The 27,721-nt window shown below is 39.7% G+C and overlaps 1 protein-coding gene and 1 long non-coding RNA gene across 13 annotated transcripts in view; one reads left to right on the forward strand and one right to left on the reverse strand.

Annotated features, from left to right (window-relative positions):
* Positions 1–61: 61 nt before the first annotated feature.
* LOC310902935 lies at positions 62–18,290 on the forward strand. Of its 5 annotated transcripts, none has more exons than XR_014587129.1 (4): positions 62–457; positions 13,937–14,002; positions 14,646–15,198; positions 16,203–18,290. It is a non-coding gene; the product is annotated as an uncharacterized lncRNA (long non-coding RNA). The 5 variants fall into 5 exon arrangements; XR_014587130.1 differs by lacking the exon at positions 16,203–18,290 and adding an exon at positions 15,832–15,960; XR_014587131.1 differs by lacking the exon at positions 16,203–18,290 and adding an exon at positions 1,302–1,381 and having other exon boundaries at positions 14,646–15,164.
* RHOBTB1 (Rho related BTB domain containing 1) overlaps positions 9,846–27,721 on the reverse strand; it is a 51,514-nt gene continuing 33,638 nt past the window's right edge. For 6 of the 8 annotated variants that reach the window (XM_083845298.1, XM_083845299.1, XM_083845300.1 and 3 more), the window contains 7 exons: positions 21,800–21,985; positions 19,077–20,047; positions 18,535–18,653; positions 15,944–16,094; positions 14,223–14,311; positions 12,627–12,732; positions 9,846–12,118 (listed from right to left, as the gene is read on the reverse strand). In XM_083845298.1, the coding sequence (XP_083701424.1) occupies positions 11,949–12,118; positions 12,627–12,732; positions 14,223–14,311; positions 15,944–16,094; positions 18,535–18,653; positions 19,077–20,047; positions 21,800–21,985 (1,792 nt within the window). In that variant the 3' untranslated portion in view covers positions 9,846–11,948. The remainder of the gene's footprint in view (positions 12,119–12,626; positions 12,733–14,222; positions 14,312–15,943; positions 16,095–18,534; positions 18,654–19,076; positions 20,048–21,799; positions 21,986–27,721) is intronic. The other 2 variants (XM_083845304.1, XM_083845305.1) reach the window with 2 other exon arrangements.

Raw genomic sequence — 27,721 nt, forward strand, 5'->3', positions numbered from 1 at the left:
CCTCTTAGTGATCCAATCCCCAGATTTTACATAGAGCTGCAGCAGATGATTCCTTACAGAAGAACACGTCAATGAATGAAACCAAACGTTTATGAATGGGTCTCTATTAAGAAATAAGCTTAGAAGTATTTTTAATTTAAATTTTTGAGAGACATCTTTTACATTGCAGAATGAAAACAAGAAGATGTTAATGCACTTAATGTAGCACTACTTCAGCGGAGAAGAATAGAGAAATAAGAAGTAAAAAAAAAAAAAAAACAAAAAAAACTACAGCTGAAATAAATTTACCCTCCCACTAGGTTAAAGCCCACTGAAATAAAGCCCAGGAGAGGAGGGAGAGGGAATGGCACAAAGGCTTCTGGGGATAGGAAGGCTTTAAAAGCTGAAGCAGCAGGTGAGTTGGCTGCTTTGTAACTGGTGAGGAAAGAGCAGTACTCAGAGTTAAATGAAGTCAAAGGTAACTTGTTTCCCCCCCTTACCTGATTTAAATTGGTTTTCTTCTTCAGTCATGTAAGAAGTAATACGTTAGGGAAGAAAATGTTACATTACATGGCCTATGGGAAGCTTTCTTCCTTTTCATGGGATTTTTGTCATTTTGTTACAAGAGGCAATGTTTTTATTCTGGTAGCAATCTAGGTCTGTATTTGTTTAACTTGTATGTTTGCTTACAGACTGAGGTAAGGATTCCTTAAGGTTTCCTCTGCTCTGTGTTGGTACCAAGATTGTGGTCTAGTAGAAGCCTTTTCCTCCTGGTTTTGTTGGGGTTGGCCTTATGCAAGCTTATGACACTGCAGGAGGCCTTTTGTAAGGAAATAACTGTAAGCTCCTGTTGTCTTTAGACTTCAGTCTCTGCTTCCTGCTGCTATACTACATTATTGTGCTAAAGAAAAGAGGTGGTTAAGGAATGAGCAGTAAAACCCCTAATAACTACAGGGATGAGTTGTTATATGGGACATCTCTTGACCACAAATCCTAGCTGGTTATTAATAGCTGGAAAAATGCCTTGCTTAAAGTTATAGAAGGCATTGATGCTGCAGCCTGGTACAATGATTGAGGATAAATAGATGTGGGGATCTCTGTGCAGCAATTAGTTTCTACATAATATCTTTATCCATTGTTTTTTCCCCTATTCAGTGGGGTAATCTGCTTATTTCACAAAGGTGTTATGGTGCTAAATTAATCTTAGTAAGATGCTTTTATAGCCCTACCTAGTATACTACAGATATGTTACTGATTAGCAATTCCTATTGCTTGAATGAGGCTTTCAACAAACCATTCAGCTCTTATTTTACTTTTTTTAGACGCTGAAATACACTTCATTTGACACTTTTCTTTCCTGTCTCCTCTGCTTCTGGCAACCTTCAAAATCCTCAGCAAGTAGGTAAAGTACCCCAAAACAGAGAAGCTGAGCCTCATTTATCAGGAAATGTGTGTGTTCTCCTACCTAGCCACAGAGATATATCATAACGAACTGTGCAAAGATAGATTTGGTGGGTGGTAGGCTCTCATGTACCACTCAGCAGAAAGCAGGGCCAAAAAGAGGCCATCTGCATGGCTGGCCCACATCCAAGGGCAATGGGTATAAAGGCTGTCCTAGCAGCTCACCTGTGATACAGCTCAACTAGCTGCTCCTGTGTCCTCCTGCAGCTGGAGGTCTGAGGGTGGCTGTGTAAGAGGAAGGACTTGGAGCTTTGTTTGTGTGTGAGGCTTGCAGGCATTCTCAGCTAAAGCAATTACAGGTGAATCCACTAGTGGTGGTGATTGTGCATCTAAAAACAAGCCTCAGTTTCTCTTGGTGTTGTCTACTACCTACTGTTCAGCCTCACTTAAATACTAGCACTTTTTCCTCCCCCTAGTCCAAAAGGCAGTGAAGTATGTGATATTTTCAAGGGCCCATTTGTTCTGACAGTATGTCACTAGCACAGGGCAAGGACAAAAGACACTACTCTCCCTGAACTTTAAAATTTTGGTCTATTTTTAGGGAAAAGCATTTTTTTGATAACCAGCTTAGGTACTGACAAACTCAATGCTTACACAGAAGTGTTATGCCTAAGGTTTGGGTCTCTAATCAAAAACTGGCACTACACCGTTGTGTGAATATAGCTCTCAGTTAGAGGAACTCAGGAATTACTCAAAAGGTGTTTAAGGCTGATGGAGCAATGTGCTGTGACTGCAATCTGGTATCCTCATATCCTCCTATCTGGGAGGAGCATTGCCCTTTCTTCCTCATGAGAAATAGTGAGGGCTAGTCTATCTGGCTCTGACTAGACCTTATTTTCTCCTATCTGAACTTCTGCACGAGCTCTCAACACTAATGGTAGTACTTGCCCAAAACAAAGCTTTCCTTCTACTCTGATGTGAGTGTACCCACAGTCATCTTTAATCACATGGCTTAAGAAAAGCTTAAGGAGAAGGATGTATTGGGGGAAGATGGGAAGAACCATTTCAGTTATAAAGGCAATTGTAGGCAGATCTATATTTAAACATACATCGCTTTTATTATAAATAAGGTCTAACTTAAACTAAGCGCTTGGAGCCAGAAAACCACAGGACGGAAGCTCAGGGGCATAGTTGCAGCTTGCTGTTTAAAGGGTCCTCAGCTGCTCTGGATGGAAGTGAGAAGCTCCCACTGCAGGGATGATGCCAGACCTTGTGCTATCTATCTGGAGCTGAGAATTGAAGTGAGGTGGCAGGAGTCAGAAGGCTTGCAGTCCCATTTTTAGGTGAAAAATAGTACTGTGAAGGCAAAAGCCATGAAAACACTGATCCACCAGCCAGTGAAGAACTCATCAGAGACATATAAATACAACTTCACACACTTTAATGTGTGTAAACCGTTCAACAAAATAAATTATGCTACAGTGGCCAAGTAGTAAAAGGCCTTAAGAAAACTGAAAAAGCTTATAATAATGAAAGGCTATTCCCTGAGCAATAGAAGAAATGTGTATCGTGCGAAGTGATGGTGCTTTGTCAGCCTTGTGTGTGAAAAGAATAAGCAAAGTGAGTAAGCAGCGAGATGAAGAGGGTGGACAGAATTGTTAGCAAGGCACAGTACTTACCTTGTCCCTCTGTGGTCAACAGGCTGATGGCTACACTTAAAGACATCTTCCTACTACTACTGCTCACTGCTTTTTTCTTAATATGCTACTGTACAGCCTGGAACTGGAAACTGATTAATTCCCAAAAGGCAAAGGGGCCACCTAAAGAACAGTGCAGCACAGCTGACTGGGGGGGTTGCAGCACAAAGCTGGATCTAACATATTACTTAGGTGCTCGGTTAGAGCTATATGATTCAAGGCACTTTTAAAAAAAAAAAAAATCCTGACAGGCATCTTGCTAAATTATGTGATAACGCACAGTATGAACATCACCCAGAATCATCACCAGCACTTACTGCAGATTGTGGGGAAAGATCTCATCATTCATGAAATATATTGGGCAGGACTTATCCATCTCATTCCCAGGAGATGGTGCCTGGGTCTAACTACTGTACTCAAAGGGGCTTCTGCTTTGCGGTCTTTCCATCTGTAGGCACTATCACTTCATGGATCTGGCCCTCTCTAATAGACTAACCCTTTGCATGGAACTATGCAAGAACAATACTGCCTTCCACAAACAGATGAGGGATGAATCCCTCTTCTTTCCCCTTCACATGCTGAGTCTGTGCTTGCCATCGGCAGGCAAGTGATGAGTGCCTGAATGGACACCAGATGTAAGGCTAAACCATCCAAATACAAGTGGTTCTGCCCATAGGAGAGGGAGGGAAATAGCAGAGAAGTATTTCTGCAGTGAAATGGGAGCCTTCTTAGGGAGTGCCACAGCAGATGAGTGCTCAGTTATTCCCTGATAGCCTTTCCACCTTTCATGAGTTTTGGCTTCTCCAATTTTTTTCCCACCCCAGGCTGAACACAGCCCTCAGTGTAATACAGATAACTGCTTTCTTAGTAGGCAAAAAGGACTACTACTTTCTGAAGAGATTTCTGATTTCCTAGAGTGTGCCAATCTCCACAAATGTGCAGACAACTCAGCACAAAAATAGTGATTGTGCCACTATGCCCTCCTTAAGCCCAATTGCAGCCTGTATCAAAGAATGAGGATATTCATGAAATGTCAAGTGCCCAAATCAGATGGTTTTGACTTGATTAGCTCTCCACTCAAATGCTGTCAAATCAGAAAATGACATTGTAGCTGACTGTTGAATGGACAAGGAGAAAATGTCATGGCTGTGTTTTAATCCCCACGTATTGCAATTAAGACCAAAAGGGAATACAATGAGAAGATGTCTTGCACTGATGGGTCCCTGAAAGAAAATGGCAATAGAAGGAGCAAATTAGCTGATCTGGTAGCTTACGCCTGACAGTCCATTCAAGAACTTATTATGATTAGCTGTGCACCTAAAAGAGAGATTGGGTCAGGTATTACTTGGTTGCATGATCCTGAAAAAATCACTTCTTTGTTTTGTAGCAGAGTTGAAATGCAGATAATGATCCAGAGCCAGTGTGGTAAAGCTTTTGGATAAACATCCAATAGATGAAAAGTGTCCTGTGGCAGCAATAGACTCTTGTGAACAGTGGAGAGAAGTGGAGATAGTGTCCAGCCTGACGGGATGTGGCTTAGTGAATGGGCGATAATTCCATTCAGTGCAGCTGGTGCAGAAAAGGCATGCTCGAGTGCTGCATGTTAACCTGTAAAAAAGTGAGTGATTTTTTTTTCTATGCATGCCCTCATCAATGCCACCTGGATTTATTATTAGCACTCATTGTTACAAAGACTGCTCTCAGTGCTAGTGCATCAAGAGATCTAGCTAGCCCCACAGAAAGTGTTCTGCAAAAATGGCAGGGAAAAATCCCTTTTAGGTATTCACACGCTCCTTTGCAGTGAGCTGGGTGGGAAAAGACACACCAACCTCTGCAGCTTGAATCCTTCTTTTCCATCTTTTTTGGAGCACAGAGAACAGCAGTGCTGGGTCAGACCAAGGATCCATGTGTCCTTTATGCTGCCTCCAATACCCAGAGAAAGAAGATTGCGACTAAGTAGTGACACCTCTCCTGAAAACTCCCAGCATTTGTTTGACTTGGGAAACTGCTCAGTCAGGCATAGTCTATGTATTTATTAACTTCAGTAAACATCTCATTCATGGACCTTTCCAGATCTCCTGTGAACTTGTGTAAGCTCTTTGCATTCCCAGTGTCACAAGGCAAGTTCAGCAACTTGACTGCCCTGAATGGGCACCTGGCTGATCAGGACTCAAAAACCAGCTTAGAATTAGTGAAGGTGCAATAGGCTGAATTACTGGATTTCTGCTTGATGTCTGTGTACCCAGGTTTAAAAACAAACAAACAAAAAAGCTTTTGAAGACTGAGGGGAGAACGTAATTCTAACTTGGCGTCATCTCCCTGGACTAAATCCAACCCATATTTTATGGACTGGGAGGGTGAGGAATGTCTCCTTAGTATTTCTTCCTAGAGAAAAGGAAAAGCCATGGAGCTAGATGAGAACAGCAAGGTTATCAAATGCTGCACCTACAGTTGCAGCTTATGCAGCAAGTGCCTATCTTTTACAGGTACGTGGCACATCTGCTCCATGTACTGCTAGTCAGTACAGGCCACAGAATTCCTTCCTGGAGCCCTAAAGCAAGCTCAGACCAACAGTACCTACCGCAGTGCATAGCAAAGAGGTAGCAGATGGTGAATCATTTTATGACATCTAACAAACTCTAAGGCACCAGCCTCTTTACCCCCCCTCCTCAGCTACACAGGGACAATCAGTTCTATCAACAGCTAGGAAAAGTCTGCCTGGCTACCCCAGTACTGACCTTCAGTCCCCTCCTCATGGTCAGAGAGACTAGAGATGCTTAAGAAAGCGAGTCTTTAATTTAATTACCCAATTACCTCTTGATAACTGGCCAATAATCTTTTGAGGGATTTTTTTTATTTTTTTATTCCTCTTATTTTTTTTTCCACAAAACTAAGTTTGCTATGACTACAGCAGACAAACTTGCCATAAAAACTGTGTGAAGTGCAGACATCAGTCTCCACAGCATGTTACCACTGCTATTCATTTTCTATCATTTGTAACCTGAGAAAGAAAAGGACATACAGCAGTGGGGACTACAGTCCTCCATTGACTGCAGCACCTTCCAGAGATGTACTCTCATCAGGCCAGGAATCACTTCAACATCCTCAAACTTTCCTGTCCTTGTCCCGCTGAAATGAAATGGGAACAAAGCTGAGGAGGTCCTGTCTCCTCAGGTGAGTCTGAGGGAGGCAGGAAAAGTTGTGTACCCTGGCCATGCTGGACAGTTAGAAAGTAAGAGGCAAATCTTCCTCTCCAAAGATGAATAATGACTGAGCAAGTATTTACACTTGACTGCAAGTGTTTGCACTTAACTGAGATTGTTTTACAGAGTGCTGTGTGTCTTATGGACTGCAGGACCAGTGACACTAGGTCCTATTTCCTGCATGCCAATGCAGCCCTTCCTGCAGACTGCAACATGGGAACAGGGAGGATGCAGAGCTCCCAGAGAACCCCTGGGGGCTCCTTTAGAAACCCCCTTTCTTCATACTGCCAGCGGAAGAGATGTCATTTATCAGTCTGTTTTATCATGCGATAAGATTTGTTAATCAACTAAAAACTAACCCCAGACACCTCACAAAAGAAAATGTGAATGCCTGTGTTGATTAATTCACATCTACAGAACTTTGTAAGCAGGCTGTAAATCTAAATGAGGATCCAGGACAAATCTAAAGAATAATCTGTGCAACATGTAGAGCACACTCTGATGTTTATAAGGGGGTGGGAGAATCGCATCTATTACTTGCTTAGAATGACCATCTTATATTTATGACTAAGATGCATTTTTAATTATATACCCTTAAACTGCTGATTTTTTTTTTAACCTCTGAAAACCAGAACTGGTATCTACAGGGAACCTCCCCTTTCCCAGTTTATCATCTTTGAATGGTACCTGAAAAGCTGTCATCATGCTGTCATGCAGCTGGTACCTGTGTCTGTGACTCCGTCTCTGACTTCCTGTTTGTTTTTTGGAAACTGTTGAATGCTTCTACCTTGAAATCCCTGAACAGGCCAATCCCTGGCTGACACAGAGCTTCACTGTTCTGCTATATGCTGTCCCAGTGGAGGAGAGTAGCTGGAGATCCCTCGTATGTTGGGATAAGGACCTCACTGTTCTGGAATAACCTTTGACATGGGACAAAAAAAAATAAACCATGTCCAGCAGGTGGTACTGGGCTCCTCTGTAGGTCAGCTGACTGACTGGGGGGTATCAGCACTGCATGGAAAAGGACTTGAGATGAATCATTAATATAATATGTCTTCACTGCAATGTGTACGGGGGAGTGTGTGCAGAACCTCTGTCTGGGCACAGCGACAGCTGCAAAACAGCCCAGCAGGAAGTTGTAGTGGTATGGCCTGCTTACAAATGAAATAGTAAGGCTAAACAATTGCAAAGGAGCCATCACAACTGTTGTCCTATGGTAACTGCTCTCTCTGAATCACATCTTAATCTTCTCAGTTTGACTTTCTCCAGAGCTTAGATACATTACCATAATCATTCTTCCATTTCTAATGTTCAAATTTTCTTCTTAGCCTCGTGCAGCCTTGATCCAAAAGCTTTTCAAATTTCTACAAGAAATCAAGATTTTTATGTAAGCAGCAGTGAGCGATTTAGTTTTTCTGAACAGATATACGATAGTCCCATTGTTCTGTCTGCTAGTGTAGAATCAATTTGTGACACAGATTATATTTTTTTAGCTGAAGGCAATGGTGTATGTTAGCTGACAGTGAATTAACTTGTAGAGCCTGTAGAATGGGGATTATTGCTGCTAATACACTCCTATCATGCATGCAGCACACAGAGCAAACTTCTGTTATCAGATTTGGAACAAAGACAAGCAACAATGTCTAAGTTCATTAGGTGGTACCTCAAAGCCCAAAGTGTCTGTGCGCGTGTGCAGAGTCTCTTATCCACTTCAATAGGAATTTTGCCTATTAGGAAGTAGACTCATGTAAATGCTGTTAAATCATTTTCAGGATTCAGAAGTGGCAAGCAACCCACTTTAAAGACACCTCACTGCATAGTACATGCCTTGAGCTCCAACCCAGAGTAAATAAACGCTAGATTATCTGATGACAAAAGTATAAAAGGGAAAAAAGGGATAGAAGAGGGACAAAACCTGTGGTTTTATCTGACAAAGACAGCAAATCTCTTCTAGACTGACAAAGACTAGTCTGATGAAATGAAATGTTACCACTTTCTGGAGTTTAGATACCAAAATCAATCCTATCTGGTATATTAAATCTTTACCTAAATAACTGTGTAAAGGAGATGGAAGACTTGGCCCTCAGAACAGGATTTCCAAGATGCCTTCAGTCATACTCCCACCGCTTGTTACTGGAACATGGCAGGGAAAAACTTTCATTTTACAAACTGAACCCTTCAGGGTATAAATTGCTGTGTTTGAAGGGTATTTGTGGGTAAGCTGATGAAGAATTAGGGCAATAAAGTACAGTGGTGCTCCTCCCTTACTTCCTCTGGTACTATCACGCTGTCAGTGCTCAGAAGGGATGTCCAGATTACCCTCTTCTATGAGGTAATCGTTTTTAATTCATCCATGTATTTAGTGCTATCTAGCTTTCCTTTACACATCTTGAAGCCTGATCCAACCAGAAGACAATTCTGACTACATCTTCAGTAAATGAAATTAGCAAGTTGCAGCTGGTCTGGCCAATCCTCTATTACTCACAAAACACTTTATTTCTGGCTCTGGTGAGCTATTTGTGGGTTGGGAGGCTGAAAGCACCGGTTTGAGTGTTGATGCAGGTTCTTTAGGCCAGACCTTACTTGCTTGCAGTTCTCTCTCTTAGGAAAAACAAACAGAAGAACACTGTTTCTAAGAAATAAGCTGAGACTCTCCAGAAAGAAAAGATACGCAACTTTCTCTAAATGGCCATAATAATTAAAAAACAAAACTAAAAACCAACCCAAAGAGTAACACTTCTAATTTGATCCCTTCATGCCGCCAGTTTTATCATAATCATTCTTGTGTTTTTTTTTGTCAGTATTGATCCAACAGCCTTTTCTAATGGTAAATTCAAAGGAATAAAATTTTGCTTCCAAAAATATTCTAAATCACTGACATATATAACATTCTCAAATTGCACTTGAGGAGAAATGCACATTGTGTTCTGAATGCAACGTCCTTTGTATTGCCTAAGAGCTTTAAGAAAAAAAAATCACAAATGACGTTCTTTGCATGACATCTTGTAAAAATCTTCTGGAGAAGCACCATCTTTCTACCTTTATCAATTTATAAAGTCTGTATTTGAGGATGTAGTTTCTGAGAGCCCACTAACAGGTAATTAGGATTTCTGTATAATGGCTGACAACAACAGTAGTGAGAAAGCATGAAAAACAATGGCTGTAGAAAGTTTAGAGTCTGCTGAGAACCTTATGGAGTTCCTGCTGTTTACCTGCATTTTTCCTCCCCTTGGCTGTCATGACTAATTAGTTTCATGTCTCTTGGGTAATATCATGGTAATTAAATATCAGAAATCATGTGGAAAAGTGGCAGGAGATTTTTTTTTGTTTTGTTATCCAGTTTAACAGTAAGCAACAAGCACAGACCTTGCCCCATCCCCATCATATACAAACACTATAGGGCTTCCTTGTTACATTCCCAATCATAAATCCTAATATGCCATACAAGAGTCAGCTCAGCAAAATTCAATGAATAATATCACAGCTGCATGCTTACAAGTGGCTATAAAAAGGGTGGAATCCTTTTTACGAATTTAGAAAGCTTCTTCAGAGAGATGAGAGACAATTTGTAACTAAACCATTTTATTGACTTTTTTTCAAAATAAAAAACACAAAATAACCACCATGATTAAAGGCCATAGACAGCATTAACCAAATGAACCAGCCACTTGGTTATAGTAGCTGATAACTAGCACAACTGGATATTATTGCATATACCTCAGGTTCATTTATATATCCATTAGTTTGGCAAGATTACAATCATACAGTAGCTTTGGTTGTGTAAAACCTAGTAGCGATACTTAAAACGTGACTAGTTAATGTTTCATGACAACAAATACTTATCTCACCTTAGTCTTGATGCATCTTTTCTCAGTCTGTCTTCTCTACAATTTTCATCTTCACTGACCAAGAATTAAGGAGACTATATTTGCAGCCGTCACTTATAGCCCTTCTTTATCACCATACGGTGACAAATCTTTACCAGGGTAGGAATCTGCCACTTGCTTGCCTTATAAAAGTCTGTAGAGCAGCATCTCTTTCCATGCTGGGCAGCTTCTACCACCCTGCAGTAGCATCTGCCAAGAATTACTCCGGTCAGAACTCAAATAGGTAGAGATGTATATGGCTTTCGGTCCAAAGCATTTCCTGACCTACAGCATGGGGGCTTGACCATACTGCCTTGCCTTTGAATACAGGAAAAAAACAAAAAACAGCTTTTCACAGTGGTATGCTGAGATGCCAGCACAAAACAATATTAACAGACCTAATACACAATACTACCCTTGGTTACAGAATTGTGCCTGAGACACTGTACAGGATTGCATGTGTATGTCCTACAGTCTATGTATTTTAGTTTTGGTCTTTTAAAAATGCTCTCACCCCTTTGTAATCTAGTGTAATACTGCAGCTTTAGCGCAATGGTTGATAAAAAGTCATAAACACGCAAGATATTTGAAAACTCTGTAGGCTTTTTCCTTTTTGCATCACTCATGTGGAATTCCATCATTCTGCCTCAGCTTTCTGGGAATACCTGTTTCCAGAGGAAATATATGACCTACTTAAAAATAATCTAACACTTTGAATTCAATCTTGGAAAAGTTACAAAACAATTCGGATCAAACTGAAGTGATGGTGTGTGAAGATCATTCTTCGCTTACAAAAGGCTATAACACTAGATAACTCTTACTTGGTTTTGCAGCCCTTTCATTTGCTTGCACTAAAGCAAAATGGAATTCGGCATGAGGAGTGGCTGCATGGTTAAGATTTCACCGAATAAGGTAACTGCCATGCAGTAATTCAAATGCAAGCAGTATAACTGCTTTTTGTATTCACATCCGTACTAATATAAGGATATAAATTAATAAGCCCTTCTAAATGGTTTTAGAAATATCCTCTTTGATCTAGACATTTAAAACCTCTGAATACTTAGAATCACTAGATTTCACATGGCCCACAACTCCACAACTCCATAATTATTTGCACTTACATGGCAAATATTAGAAATACATTTGCCTGCAGTTGAACGGGTAATTATACTACCTATTATTCAGCTAAGCAAAGATCAAGCGCTCTATAACTTGCAGTTACTGGATCTTATTCTAACCCTTTACTTCAGAAAGGTAAAATAATCACCTAATTATATCACCAATGCACAGTACTTTAAAAAACAAAACTTATACTAGGCAGCTAGATTTTTTTTCCTAAGATGACTTTTTATGAGATACTCTAAAAGCTGTCTCTTATGACTGAGGATTGTCTATTTCACTGTACTCGCATAGTAAAAATAGTTAAAATCTAATACAAAGCTGCTACATGGTTATTTTGTGGTTTGTAAAATAAAATGATATCCAGACTTTTTTCTGAACAAAATACACTAGACAGTATAAAAATATTTCCCAATTGGAGATTGAAACGTTAATGCTGGATTTTTTTTTGGTATAAAAAGAAATGTAATAATGGTAGACATTTATCTGCTTCCTAACCAAAAATATACATATGACTTTGAGGAGCTGTTCCAGGCTCACTTTCAGTGAGCTTGTGCTTTTGACCCTAGCAATAATAAATGCACATGTGGAACAGAGTTTCCTGAAAACCTGAACTATATCTTATTTCTAACAATAAGACTAACTTCGGACGCTGGCTATGGATTTCCAGTTATGTACTTTGTTCAGGCAACTACAGCAGAGGAATTCCAGAAGCACCACTTCCGCTTTGAATGGTGTTTATTCAGTGCAACATCTTCTTTTTCTCTTTCTTTCTTAACTCGCTGGTAGTGATCTTCTTCCTTTAAATACCACACAGGTGGCCAGCGATGCCTCTCAAAATATTCTTGATTATCTGATTAAAAAGAAACAAAGTCCCAAAACAAAATGGTAAGTTACACATTCAGAAACATCTTGATTGTCTGCCAAAAGCTCTACAGCTAATCATTTATCCAGTGTCTGCGTTAGCTGGCTTATCAGGAATTTCCCCAGTTTCCTGATATGTCTTACGGGTGAAAAGAGTTTGAGAGCAGCTGCACCTGAGACCTCAGTCCACCAAAGAAGAGTATAAAAATGCAAGCCCTCTACAGCATGTATCTTTTATCACGGAGCCTGAAAACAGCTCTGTTCCTTCTAGCGTCACTGAAATAGGTATAGAACATAATGCTTGCCCAGGAATCAGGCTAATGACTATGACCTTTCCTTATAGATCAGAAGAATATATGAATGCTACACAAGATAGCTGAGCTATGAGACTGAACCTCTGCACTACCTGAGCTCATCTTTGTCTTCACATATAATGGACTGGATGGGGAGAAAGAAGGGAAAGCCTCATGAAAACTGAGGAGGAAAGTTGCTCATACCTGAAGATTTAGCTTTGATTTCCTTGCGGAATTTGGAGCAAACACTGTTGTAATTGGTGCAGATGTAGTGCAAGCACCACGCTGCCAGCTGGTTAGCGTTGTGAAACTGTAAAAAAAAACCAAAAAACAAGAAGCATATTCCACTTCCTGAAGTTACCATTTATTTTTCAGCCTCGACTAACAATTCAAGTTAGAGTCATCCTTAGTAGACATATATCTGGTAGCACTCTCCCAAGCTTACAGGGAATCTTTTGAGGTTGAATTGCCCTCTATATGTCCCAGACCTTGTCAGACAATTCTGCTGGAGCACAGTGGCCCAAAAGGCTCATGAATAGGTGCTTAGCATGCAGATTATCTGGCAAACTGCACTTAATCCCACACAGGATCTGAGCCTGAGGCACACTAGACCTCATTTTTCTGGTATGTTTGTACCAGTTATGTTGCCCTGTCAGTTACTACAAAGCCTACTCTGAAGTAACTCACTGTGAAACTACAGTCATTGACAGAATTCAAGCACTACTGAAAGCTCAAAACAAAATCTAGTACAAGCTTCCTACAGTCATAAAGAAGCAAGAACTATAATGCAAATCAGACTGTAATCATGTGTATCTATTCTGGCATTCTGACTGTCTATTACCATCTCAGGTTATAAAACATCACACAGCTGTACAGGGCACAGAGGATATCCTAACAGTAGTTAGACACATTACTTCTGCCTTCAAGCAGAAAAATAAAAGGAAGAACCCTTCATAAAATCAAAATTCAGTGATGTAAGCTGCCTTTTCTTGGAAGGGGTTAAGTCCTAGTTTTGTAACAGCACTCAAGATATTGCAAGAGGCACTTGAAAGCAGCTGCAGGACATCTTGCATGGTGGTCAGCTTCTGCTGTATTTCAGTGCTACTTTAACTCCAGGCTTAAGACAAGCTGGAGCCAGACACATCATTAGTGCGAAATCAAGAATAATTTGATTAAAAGATATTTTAATTTGTACTACTACAAGCTAAATAGCAAATACTACTTGTATTTGGTAGACTGCTGTAGCACTCATTTTGGAAAACAGAAGTGTGCAGTTTAACTGAGTTGGGGGCTCTCTGTTTGCATGGTTTCTGAGACTCAAAAAACATTGAAATGTGTTTGAATACGAAGCACTCTGACTGGCTTTGAGTAGCCAGTTTAAGCATTAAGTCTAAGAATATAAAAAGTTTTGATGTTACAATACAGGCCTAAATGTATCTACACAAACTACAGAGAGGAACCCAAGAATCAGTTACCATTACTAAGCTGAGCATCTCCATTATGTTAAATTTCAGATTGCTAAAACATGGGCATGAGACTGAGGAGCTTGGAAGCTTCGAGGTCAAGACAAATTAAAACAGGTATTTGAAAGACAACTACCCCCAGTTTACTTACATAGATGTTTCATCTTTGAACTAATGTAAAAACCTCCTTTATAATAGAAATACATCTCAGTTTTATTGTCAGTCACTCTCAGAACTAAAGATTGAGTTTCTTAGATGCAATGCTCAGAACCAATAAGGTGCTAAAAGTAAGTACTGCAGTTGACCAGAGTATCTTTAAAAAACAGCACGCACTAACCTGAGCCAATTCCAAATAGGACAGTACTTCTCCATCTATTGCAATGCCACTCACTGAGGCTTTTGTCAGCTCTTGTACAGCATGCTGTTCTGTTAGAGAAGAAAACTCATCAGCCACATGGGAAACGGTCACATTTCAAGGTCAGATCATCCACCACTAACAAGGAAACAAGAAGCCACGTTCTTCCTCCTCCTAGTGTTAGCTGTATCATTATGCAAGTGGCACATTCACCTGGATATTCTGAGCAACTTCAGATGTGACCAAAGCCAAATTCTGGCCTTTACAGTTATGTCTGGATATTCTGCATCACTGGTACAAACTCTCTTACTCCAACGGAGCATAGTCCACATTAGTACCTGCCCCTTTGTCTCAACCCAAAGTATTCATTTCTGCTTTCATTCACATTTGTTATCTTTCTTACAGAAAATGAGCCTGCAACTAATAATCACTTACAGAAGGACGAAGTTCAGCAGTTGCCTATTTCTGTCGAAGTGCAAACTTACAAATTAGAAAAATGGACCAGCTGTCTCTTTTGGGTAGTACAAAAGCGATAGCCACGTTTTTAGGCAACAGCAGACTGCTGCAGATACATTGAGTAAACTGACAGCACTAATGTAGAAAAGTTCATTTCAAGTCCTCTCAGATTAGTTGTTTCTAGGGAGCCAGCTACCCAAAAAGCTACTTCAAGAGAGTCTCCTTAAGCCTTTTCTAGAAGCAAAAACATCTTAGAGGTTTGAGTGTTTATTGGGGCATTTTGTGAACTGATTTGGCCCTACTGAGTTAAGCTGTCGGCAGTAGAAAACTCAAAAATTGTTTCATTAAGAATTAAATAGAATAAAATATTATTAATAACATATGTATATTTATGCCGCAACTACTTAGAAGGAATAATCAGGCAGTAAAGAGTTGGTCTGTCACAACCAGTGAAGACAAGATACACATTCCTGATGCACAACTGAAGGAGAGCTAGGATTTGGTATGTGATTAAAATTTGCAAGCATTTTTGTCATGTTAACACGTGTAAGCTTTGCTTCATCTGTCTCTGAGAGTTTTGGCCTTGACCATGTGTTTAGAACAATGACAAGTTACATACATAGAGACAAACAAAAATAAATCCCAGAGGTCTAGAGTATGCATGGATTTAATTTTAAAACTAAACAGTATCCTATCCAGTCATTTTTCTCTAAACATGTGATAGGAAACCCTCTTCCTGAAATGAAGGTTGAATATCCATGTATATACCAAAATATCCAACTCCCATTTGGGTAGTGAAAAGAGATCCAGATAGCATTTCTAAAACATGACCATCTCAATGAGTTTTGAATTGATTCAGTTACCCCTTTTGAACAGAAACGTGTAAAGGAACACTTCACTTCATTACATGATGAAAAGTCCAGTGTTCATCCTGTTTTCAGGTAAATTATTAACTTCTGAATGGATACTACAAAGGACTTACATTGTATCAAGGCTAAAGAGAAGGTTTACTATTCCAATTCTTAAAGCACAGAATACTTCAATGTTCTGAGACAGTTTTGCACAAAACTGAAAAAGGCAAGAAATACGTTTTTATGTATGGAAATATGAGTTTGCATTACAATTTTCCTTTCAGGGGAAAAAAAGTTTCCTTCATGTGAAAAAAAATATTCTGTGTTCCAAAATCATTAAGACATGTTTAAGCTGTTGCACAAGACACTGCATTGGACAAAGTCACAAGTCCTTACCTGCTAACGCAACCAGGTGAGGAAGGCAAAACCTATTTGCCAATGCGATTAATTCAAGTGTGTCCAGTTCCTGACTGGAGGACAACTGCTTGGTGTACAAGTAATCTAAAACTGCTTGCATGGAAGTCTTATTTATGTTGGGCAGAACTACCTGGAAAAGATATTTTAAAAAAAAAGTTGTTAATAATTTATGTTTTTTCATAGAAGGGCCATATATTACTTTTGCCACTTTGCTGGACTCTATTTCTCTTCATTTTAGGATTATAAGGAGAATATTTTTCAACTAAGGAATTCATCATTAACATTCAAGAAGCTGCCAACAGGTTAAGTCTGTGTCCAGAGTCAGATCCTTTGTCAGTGTACGTACAGGCAACTCTGTCAAGTTACTGGAGTTGGACCCACATCAAACAGTGGATCTGCGCAATGCTTTCTAACCTGCAAATGGACAGCTTTGTGGGAAACATAAAAGCCACTGGGCACTTTCCATGCCAAACCTCCCTTGGTAGACTTCTGTAGGAATGCAATCTAATCTGTTCCTGGCAAGGGATATTCTGGGGATTCTGTGAATAATCGAAACCAAAGGATAACAAACCAACCAACAAAATAGCCACCAACCCCCCATCCCAAACAAACAAATGCGCACGCACACAAAACCAAAAAACTTTCTCAGTCTGTTTAAAAATAACCAAAGTATCAAAGTAAATGATGGTTGGAAAAGGCTTGAGAACTAAAGAAACAAAGCAAAGAAAATACAAACCATTTCTGTAATTAGCACAACGAAATATCGTGCAACAAAACTACCAAGACTGAGATAAAAGCTGATTTCTCACCAGCACAACCCTAAATCCTTTTCACTGAAGGGACGCCTAAAAGAGGAATGAGAATTAGAAGACCTCACTTTAACCTATCACTGTAGCACCTCAACTGCAGTTTGCATACATGATCATTCCTTCAAGGAGCAGGGTAAACCTGATTCTTGAGGGTCTCAAGGTTGCAGCAGGTAAGCCTGCTTTCAATACCCAAGATAGCTGATTCATTTAATCATCAATTTGTAATGTACATCTTTGCAACTCGAGAGATGCTGCTGGCCCTGAAGAATGCGCTGTGGTATTCTGAAGAACTTGCAGTTAAAAAAAAAAAAAAAGCAGAGCAGAAAAATAATAATAAAATTATGATGAGAAATTAAATGTGTATGCAACTTGATCTGACTACTTGGAAGGAGTCAGCACATAATTCCTGCTAGAACTGAGTTCACTGTTCCCATATAGCTTGCAGTCAAATTTTGGGGGCTTGGAAATTTTTCTGTCAGCTCTATCTGGGAGGGTGGGATTCAAGACCTGATTTGTTAGTATTAAAGGATGCTCTCATGCCTATCAGCCACTCTGGGAAATGCTCAGTTCTCCAAGTAAGAGCAGCTAGTTGTAAACCTCATTCCTTATTAATATGTTTTGCTAATGCAGAGAACAGAAAATTCTGTGAATGAGTTGATACAATGTTGTGTCCCAAATACAAACAAAAAAAGCAGATCATTTTGTTTTTGTAAAGCAAAGAAGAACATTAAATTAATATCCACATGTATTTTAAAACTTCCAAATTCATTACTGAATGCTTTAAACTCTACAAAAATTGGAAGCTAAATATTTTAAATTGGAAAGATGAGCTAAGACTGTCAAGTTTATCATTAAAAATAGGCTGGTAGAAAATAAATGTGTATTCTTCATTGCCAAGTGTTGCTTGCTACAATCAAACTATGTCCTTTTTTTTAAATGAACCACTTGTTGAACATGCCTTTGGCAAAGGAATTGTTTACATCTGTATTAGAAGAAACAAGAAAAACTCAAGTAGAACATAATCTTCTTGAATATTAAATAGAAAAAAACTCAACTCTTCAAACAAGTGAGACCCTTGATGATAGTAAAAACAAAAAAAATTAATAACAAAATAAATCAAAAACTGGTTATGGATAAGACAGAGAGAGAAAAAAATGCTAGCAGAATGTTTAGAATTTGAAAAACAGACAACAAAAGCACCTGAAAATACAAGGCTTCTGTTGCAAAATCTTAATTCAAAGCATTGAGATCTTTTATACAGCACTTTATATCTGCTTTACTCAAGAGAACAAGCCAATGCCGTAGAGAAGCTGAGCTCAGTTTCTGTCAAAGTACTGTGAAGCCAGCTCCCTTCTCTATCTTCCACATTCTTTAATGTTTTTTTCCTTTTATATTCAATGTCTCCTGTCCCAAGTATTCTTTGAAATGCTTCTGATTGTATAAACATACATTCACACAACTTTAAAGCTTATTCTAAAGAAATTCAGAAATTCATATTTAATTTGTTCCATATCTAATATTTTACAGGATTTCAGGTTTTAAGTGCATGCTCCAACACTGGAGAAAATCTCGTGCCTTGTGGAAAGCATCATCCTAGGAATCCTAATTTAATGCCTTAAGAAGAAAAGCAACCCACGTCTGCAAGGGAAGAAAAGAATAAATATAAAGAATCATTCCAGGGATTAATTGCAACCGTTCAAATAGCTACTGAATGACGATCGCCCCAAATCCATCACACATTATAAGCAAATGGACAAATACCTCACTGTTCAAGCTTTCAATAAACGATCCTCCAAACATAGCAGACATCCATTCACAGCTACAGATCAGTAGTGGCTTATGGGCATTTATGGTCCCGTCATCCAACTTAAATGTCACATCTGCCATGGAAACAAAGAAACAGGCATGCTGCAAGTCTGGTTTATAGTGAAACTGTGACTCAAGAATGCATGTTTCAATTGCACTTTTTTAACTGGGGACTTCTTTCACTTTTTTCCCCCCTCTCTAAGTTTTTTATACAATTAAGTGAAAATAAAACCTTAAAGCCTCACTTAAAAGAGAGATATTGGATGTTCAACACTTTGGAAAATTGGGTCACTTATTTAAAAGCTTCTGTATAGATTTGGAGAAGTTAAACTCCAGAATCCTAGGCTGACAAAGTTGGTCCTGAGTAACACTGTAGCTTTGGTCTCATCCTTCCTCTCAGAACAATGTAAATTGTCACAGTTTTTGAAGTCTGTGAAGAGACAGCAACATGAATAACAGAATTAGTAATTCTCCTGTTGAAGCGTGTATTTACTCACCAGAAAATGTCCCTTTGCAAAGGCACTCTTTTATCCGATTAGCTTTTCTGACATGAAATGCTTTAGTAATCTCTTGATTCATGAAGGCTTCTTTATTCATAATATTCTCCACCATCATTCGCAAATCAAATACTTCCAAGATCTCAGCAATCTGAGCTAGTCTTGTGAGATCTTTTTCATTTTCATCCAGTTGCCCTGTGTATAAAAACTGCAGAACAGTTCTAAAAGGTCCAGCCTGCACAGATGAATCCATTTTTACCACAGTTACAGGACACATCCTATTCGAGACAGGATTCACTTGCATTTCCTTATGCATACTAACAAACCCCTTTCCCCAGGATGACAGAGATCTTGCTGCAGAATTTGTTTCACCAGGTTCGGGTTCAAGCGTGTTTAAAGAGTCAGTACTTTCTGGTGCACGAATTTTAATAACATCAGCAGATTTCAAGGATGTCTCCTCACTGTCATAATTTGTCTCAAGGTGACTTGTCAAAACATCGTTACTCATATTTTCTTTTTTATGCTGTGTTTCATCCAACTCTGGACTTCCCTCACATTCCATTAAGAAAAGGTCATAAAACTTTGAAGAGGAGGTAGCTAGGTAAATCTTGTGAGCAAAGATGTAGTCCTGCTCCTGGAGAACAAACATGACGTCTGCGCACAGTGGGCTTTCCAATAAATATCCAGCTTCGTTCATGTTTGGTACAGGACACTCGGGAATTTTGATAACTGGAGGAGGGGCTTTTGGAGGTAGGAATGGAGCCTGAAGCAAAGGTTTTTGGACCTTCTTCAAATGAGATTTCCAGAACTGCAGGTGTCTTCTGGAGATCAGGGCAGCTCTAATTGCATTGTCAAACACATCTTTAATTCCAAATTGGTCAAATACACTGGTTTCATAATATGGTATCCCAAGCTCCTTGGCAACCTCTCTGCCTCTTTCTGGTGGCAAAATGTCTCCTCTTTTGATCGGCCTAGGGTTAAACAAAAATAGATCTCCTCACACATTATGATCATCACAAGGTTATGCCAGAAAGCAAAGAATTTTGCAAAATGTGTCAGCACCAATTTTGAGATAAATATCATTTAAATGAATACAAAATACAAAATTAAGCCCACAAAGCCCTTTGGAAATCTAGAACTGCTGTATCAGAGAGTTTTAGAATAGCACATAGCTATAATTCTGTTCAAGGTTGGTGGTTTCTCTGCAATGCAACTATGTTACTGAAAATATGTATAAAATTATTTTCACAAAATGGAGTAAGCACTCTCTGTATTAAAGGGAAATTTAAAATAAGAAAAATTGATAGAATGCTTGAGAACTCTCATTATTAAAATAAAAACTTCCTAAAACACCCTTCTACTCAGCCATTCAATCAGTATCTTTCTTTGTATACATACGTTAAGGTCAAGGGGAAACTGTCATGACAGAGATGCCACAAATACAGCTAAATATGAAAAGAGAAATATTTCTTAAGCTCATGCTTTTTAAAGAAAATCACGTTAGCCTATGACAAAGTTGTAACTGAACAAGCACTTCAAGAGACAGGCCCTGTTTTGGCTGGAGAAGCATTATGTGGGAACTCATGAATTTCCAGAGCAGCTCAAGTATATGATATGGGGTAAACAAACCAGAAAACAATCTGGGCTGGTATTCAGTTTCCCAACAAAAAAATTATCTCATCAGAAGATATGACCTCAACAGTGCAGTCTCTGAACACACCATATTGGACAGACACAAGCTGGCAAAGACTTAACACACTCCAGACAACAGCTTGCTTTTGTTGCCAGCTAATAATCAGTTCAGGTGGCAGAAGTCTGTGCTAGACATGTGGAATACTGATTCAAACTTTATTAATAGTGAAATAATAACGGATGGTTAGGGCAGAAAAATAATTTTGAGTTTTGAAAAAAGATTCCCTTTTAAACAGTCAACCAGAAAACCCATCCCACCCACCCAAAGGAGTAATCTGTTTAAAAAAATAAACCTAAGAAAAGCATATTACCAAGTCAAGCATTTGAACACAAGGCAATGCAAAGTTTTGTAAGAACCCATGAAATATTAATTCAGCCCCTTCATGGATATTTGTTACAATAAATTCTTTAATTACATTATCCTAGATATTATTTCCATTAATCTGGTCTCATTTAAATTCATACAAAATGCGGAAACTAGAAGCAAGCAGAAACATGCGAATGCTTCTTTTTTGAATCTGGGAAAAAACAAAGCTTCTCTAGAAGAACCCCCCCACTCTCTCTTTATCTCAGAACTTTAAAAAATTTAATTTGCAAGCACTTATTTTCTGGCACAATCTAGGATTACATTACAGAAGAAAAAAGCATTGAGAATTAAGAAAACATGAACAGAATCTTTCAGTTTAAAACAGTACCTGACAGTAGTGACAGGACAGGACATGATGCACATGTTCGGATAGAGAATGACATATACAAAAATCTCCAGTAATCATCATTATATATAGTAGTGTCCAGACACTCAAGCAAGATTAGATGTCCAATGTGCAAAAACATTGTGGTGAACATATAATAATAACAACTCTGTGTGTTGACGAACTAACCAGCTCAAACAACGGAATTAAAAAGATGCAAGCACATATACTAACATTTTAGAAAAAAAGGGATATAAGGCTCTATCATTTCTCTTTGGAAAGTATTATACCTGATTAACAAAATTATTTTCTTAATTCTTATTTTTGTTTAAACTTTACCTTGCCAAAGGCCGTCTGGCTCTGTTAACAGCCTCAAGATCTGCATAGCGGAGATCTAGTTGGCAGCCCACCAGAATGACAGGTGTGCGAGGACAGAAATGTTTGATTTCTTGATACCACATCGTTTTCACATGATTCAGGGAATTAGGATTAGCAATTGAAAAGCACAGAACAACTACATCAGACCTAGAAAGGCAACAAGAAGACACCAGTTAAAACCCAACAAGCATGCTTTCCATTGTAGCTTCACCTGTTTTCATCACTCCAGCTTGAAGCTACTCCACTCTATGCTGTGAACAATGCTCTGACACCCAGACTATCAGGATACATGTTGTTCGTGCAAAGGCTTGATAGAAGCTATGCATATCATCACAAAAGCATGGGAGCACAAAGCCACATACCTAGGAATCATAGAATATCCCAAGTTGGAAGGGACCCATAAGGATCATCAAGTCCAACTCCTGGCACCGCACAGGTCTACCAAAAAGTTTAGACCGTGGGACTAAGTGCACAGTCCAATCTCTTCTTAAATTCAGACAGGCTTGGTGCAGTGACTACTTCACTGGAGAGCCTGTTCCAGTGTGCAACGACCCTCTCGGTGAAGAACCTCTTCCTGATGTCCAGCCTAAACTTCCCCTGCCTCAGCTTAACACCGTTCCCGCGGGTCCTATCACTGGTGATAACGGAGAATAGGTCCCCTGCCCCTCCACTCCCCCTCGCGAGGAAGTTGTATACTGCGATGAGGTCCCCCCTCAGCCTCCTCTTCTTCAGGCTGAACAGGCCCAGTGACCTCAGCCGCTCCTCATACGTCTTCCCCTCTAGGCCCTTCACCATCTTTGTCGCCTTCCTCTGGACGCTCTCCAACAGTTTCACGTCCTTCTGTACTGTGGTGCCCAGAACTGCACACAGTACTTGAGGTGAGGCCGCACCAGCGCAGAGCAGAGGGACAATCACTTCCCTCGACCGACTAGCGATGCCGTGCTTGATGCACCCCAGGCTACGGTTGGCCCTCCTGGCTGCCAGGGCACACTGCTGGCTCACATTCAACTTGCTGTCAACCACAACCCCCAGATCCCTCTCTGCGGGGCTGCTCTCCAGCGTCTCGTCGCCCAGTCTGTACGTATAGCCAGGGTTGCCCCGTCCCAGGTGCAGGACCCAGCACTTGCTTTTGTTAAACTTCATGTGGTTGGTGATCGCCCCAACGAAGCACTGCCCCTCAATGCTGAGAGATGATCTCTGCACGTATAAACAGAGCAATAAGCAGAGAGGCAGAACTTGCCATTCTCTACTTTTATGCTACAGTTATTCACAGGCTGTCACTGCTTGAGAAATAATTCTGCTGACTGGGAGCCTAAACTTCAATTCAAAGATCACTGGTGCTTAGGAGATAGAAAGGAGTTAGGCAGAACTTCAGAACAGCCACCCAGGCAGACAGATCTCTTCTGAACTTGTCATGGAGAAATACCTTTACTGCACCCTTTTAGATAATAAAATTGCCTCCTCTGCAATGCCCTTTGAACAGGGGTACCTCCAACATCTTTAATAAATAACCTGTTAAAAGGACAAATTACTGCAGAATTTACAGCAATTCCCACTTCTACAGTACAAGTAAAAATAAATTTACAATGGAAATAAAGCACAGCATAGGACAGTACCTCAAATCAGTGCAAGTAGGAAAATATTTGCTAGCTTTTAAAGGTTTTAGGAAAAGGCAAAGTACTTCACTAAATAAAATTGCTTTATAAAGTGTAAGTATGACAATTAAGGTTGGCAGTTCAGCCACCAAACCATCACCTAACTTGTCAGAGCTAGCGCCCTAATGCAGAGAAATGCTTGAGTACTTGTCTCAGAGCATTCCTAACTTGGGACAACTTCATTATTTATAAGTTAGGATGGGATATTACAAAGTGGTTCTCAAGCTCTTGGGTCTCTCATGAGAGAAAAAAAAAAAGAAAAAACAAAAAACAAACAATGTTGAATTGAAACTCTTAAGAAAAAATGAGAGGAAGGGACATTTTGAGGGGTCAACTTATTCCTAGATAACTGTCAGCAGAATAACCTCAGCAATACCATGTCTCACTTCCATTACTCTTTAATTTAGCACAAATGTGTTGTGTCTGCAGTTTGTGTAATGTACAGAGCAGGAGCAGTGAATCTTAACATTCACCTTTTAAATAATGAAATACCTCCTCAGTGCTGCTTTTTACATTTCACTGAGGGCACAGACATATCCAGCAAGACTGTTTCTAAAGATAGCTGCATACAATACAGGTACCGCTGTGAGCATAAATTTCATGCAAGAGGAATGCTCCAGCTCTGGTTTGTACCTTATACAAACTGCAACCCATCTGTCATATCTAGAGACAAGGCCTTTTCAAAGTGGAAAGCTATCTGCTAAATAGAGAGGGGTAAGTAGCCAATACAAAGGCCTTCTATGTAACTGAGGCATACATCGATTAAATTCAAACTTGCTCTATTCAAGGTCACGTCAAAATAAAACCAAGACCCCAGTAGACACTTCCTTAGCTCCCAGAAAGGAGTAATCAATGAACCGCTAAGATGAAAAATTTGTGTTACACGTATTCTGATCTGGTCAATTGTTGAATTCAAGATGGTCAGAACTACCAGAGGCAACTGTTGGCTGTCTTTCCAACCCTAACTATGACCAAGCATCCTGGAGAAACAGTCTGTCTTGTTCAAAAACTAATACCTAAGCCAAATAATTGCTGTCCTGAGTATCCAACCCTCCTGACGCTACAAAGCACAAGACATGCAGCATCACATCTCTGCAAACCAGAGGGAAACAGAGCTCCAGCAGGAGCTCGCAAGCAGGAGATGACAACAGCTGCCCTGTAGTGCTGCTGCTGGCCACATGCCTGGGCTCCTGAGATAGCCGGGGCTGAAGACCTGTTCCTTTGGGTGGACAGCCCCAGACTACCCAGCAGACTGGCCCCAGGGCAGCCCTGTGGCCTGGTGTGGGTCCAGCCCTTGCCAAGAAGTGTCACGTCAGCTCGTGTGCTGAGCTGCATGTGCTTCCTGATCAGCTTGTCACCTCTGAGCTTCCCTGGGCAACCACAAAACCAAGCTGGGGGAAGGTTTCTTCACCTTTAACTCCTAATGGGACAAGGAACTGCACCAACAGGACATTTCTCCTTACTGCCTTCTGAATGAAGTAAAAAGGAGAATGAAGAGGTATTTTTTTTTCCCACACTTTATTTATCCTGTGTTAAAATCTGGATTTTCCCTTAAAATGCATATGCTCAGAGTTCTGTACTGTAAATAGCCCTAACAGGATGGGAAAACACTGGGTAGCTACAGAGGTCACAGACTGAACCAGCACCACAGCAGGGGCTGCTAGCTCCTAAAACACATCCACCTTATCACAAGAAATTAAGTTTTCATTCAAGTCATGAACATGATTTGCACTGTTAGCACAAAACAGAGACAGAAAACTGTGAGAAAGTTTAACTATCTACATAGGACTGTGAACATTTGGCAAAAATGGACCTTTGGAAACTTTAATCAAAAAACCTACATTTCATTTTAATGCCGAAGGCACACTTACAACTTGCCAACTTCCCAGTATAAAATTTGGTTTGACAACTATTCATAAAAGCGAGAACCTGTCAGGTTAAAATAAGGCATTAATATTTCCCAAACAGTAAAAAATATATACTCCCAGGGAATGTAAAAGAATAAGATTTTTTTAAAAAAATCTAATTTATTGCCATTTTTTTGTGGTTTGGTTATTGAACAACACTGAAGGATGAATGAGTTTTACTTTCACTTTCTTCTTTCTCTCTGTAGCAGTATATAAAAAAATGCAAGCTACTTTTTTTCAAAAAAGAAATTTAATAACCAACTCCCAGTAAAATTCAGAAATGATTCAAGAAATATTTCCACCGACTTGAAAACCTAGAAGTGTTTAAGAACTTCTCCAGCACATTCCTCCTAGAGCACCATCCGAGATGAGCACAGAAGACATCCCTTGCACGCACTTTTGTCAAATACAGTAGAAGCATGTGGTTATACTCAAGGCATATCCTGATGTTTGATATTGAAATACCAGAAGAAACAAAGATAAGTATTACACACACACACAAAAAAAAAAAACAAAACAAAAACAACAACAAAAAACCACCAGCAAAGAGAAAGAGTAGCTTGGATATCCAATTCATTGTTTTGTAGATTCAGTTGTTTGTGTTAGAAACGCATAACTGATTTATTTTTAAATTCTGCTTTCCATAGGCTTATCAGAAGAAACTATGAGTCATCTATTCTTATTTGAAACATCTAAACATACCACCAAACTCGTAATTTCTGCATGACTTGCTCCAGTGTGGGACAAGCCAACGGTGCAATGCTCTGCACTACCAGTGCAAGAGAACGGGTTTCTTCCTACTCACTGGGGCTGCAAACAGAAGGGAGCACAATGTGGACGTGTAGGACTTGGCAGGTGGATAAAGGGAACAGGTTCTCTCAGCTGTAGGCCAATCAACCACCACTCACGTTATCACCTCCTGGCTGACCAGTCTCCTGCATTGGAGTCACACATAAAAGCACAAGAGCATTTAAAATGCTCCCCACGGAGTTGCGGAAATAATTCTTAATGCAAAACATTTGCATCTGAAGCCAGCCCAGCTTGGCATAAACATAGTTAAGGACAACCTGTAGGATGCTTCGGTAGGCAAAGAAAGCATGTCATAAACATTCTGGGATGCAACATGTCTACAAACATAGGTATTACCTCAATGCATTCAGTGATACATATCCAAACCTGGATAAGAAGAACTTCTGGCAGAAGCAACAACCCCTTTTAGACTTCACAGAATGAAAAAGAAACCCCCAGAGAACCCCATCTCTGGCAGGAATCAGTACATGGTGCGCTGCCATCTTGGGAGTTCCTAGCGTGTGAGATACGAACTCTGTAAGATGTACAGAGAACACTCCAAGTCACTGCAGAAAAGCAAGTAGTACAGCACAAAGACAAGCCAATTTTATTTTAGCAACCTCAGGATTCAGCAGTAGTCAAACTACAGAAAACCACTGTAACCACCTGAAGTTTCTCAGCAATCACTACAATCAGAAACTCTTAACGTGGGGGAGAACAGGCAGTGTGTTAGCTGTGTGACAAGCCTTTCTGAAAGAGCTGTTAAAAGCAGCAGAGAGTTAGTTTTCTGCATGAGGCTCTTTTCTGTAACATACTCCATTGGTTTGGGACTGAGATTTTGAAAGACTCATCTGCTTACATGTTCTGTATGTTCCTGAGCTGGCATAATGAGCTGCACTGCAGAGAAACTTATACACCACACTAGTGAGCCATCTCTCAATGACAAACTGCTATGCATTTTCATCTTTCCTAATACTTTTATTTTAGACAGAATTTCACGGAAACAGCAATATTAAATGGCATCTCATAAATTCTATGACAAGCGTGCTTAAAAGTTTAACATTTCATAGTCTGAAACTAGAGTTATAAACTGTAGTGATGGCTGCAGATATGCTAACGGGTTTATGTCTCATTCAAAAAAACAGGATGCCTTCTGAAATGTACACGCTGTATTACTTAGGAAGAAGTTCTCTCTAGTTTATAATTTACGAGATACTGGCAAAAACTGCTGCATGCAAGAATTGCTGGTCATGTGTATGGGGTATCATTTGTCATATAGTCATGGAATAATACTGTTTGCTTTGTAAAGACGAAGAAATAAAGCTGAGGAATACAGAATGTGAAGAGGAGACGTGTCTTATCTGGAAATAAATGCAAGGAGTGGGAAAGAGGGCAGAAGAAAGGTTGAACTGTATTGCTACGCTATATTCATGTCTTTCTAGAGGACGAGTTAGAAGTATACATTCTATTTTAGAGAGCTTAAATGAGACCCAAAAAGAGTCAAGTCCGACAGAATCAGTTTAAGGATAGAC

The sequence above is a fragment of the Anser anser genome (assembly GCF_964211835.1).
Source record: "Anser anser genome assembly, chromosome: 7".
NCBI classification, from domain to species: Eukaryota; Metazoa; Chordata; class Aves; order Anseriformes; family Anatidae; genus Anser; species Anser anser.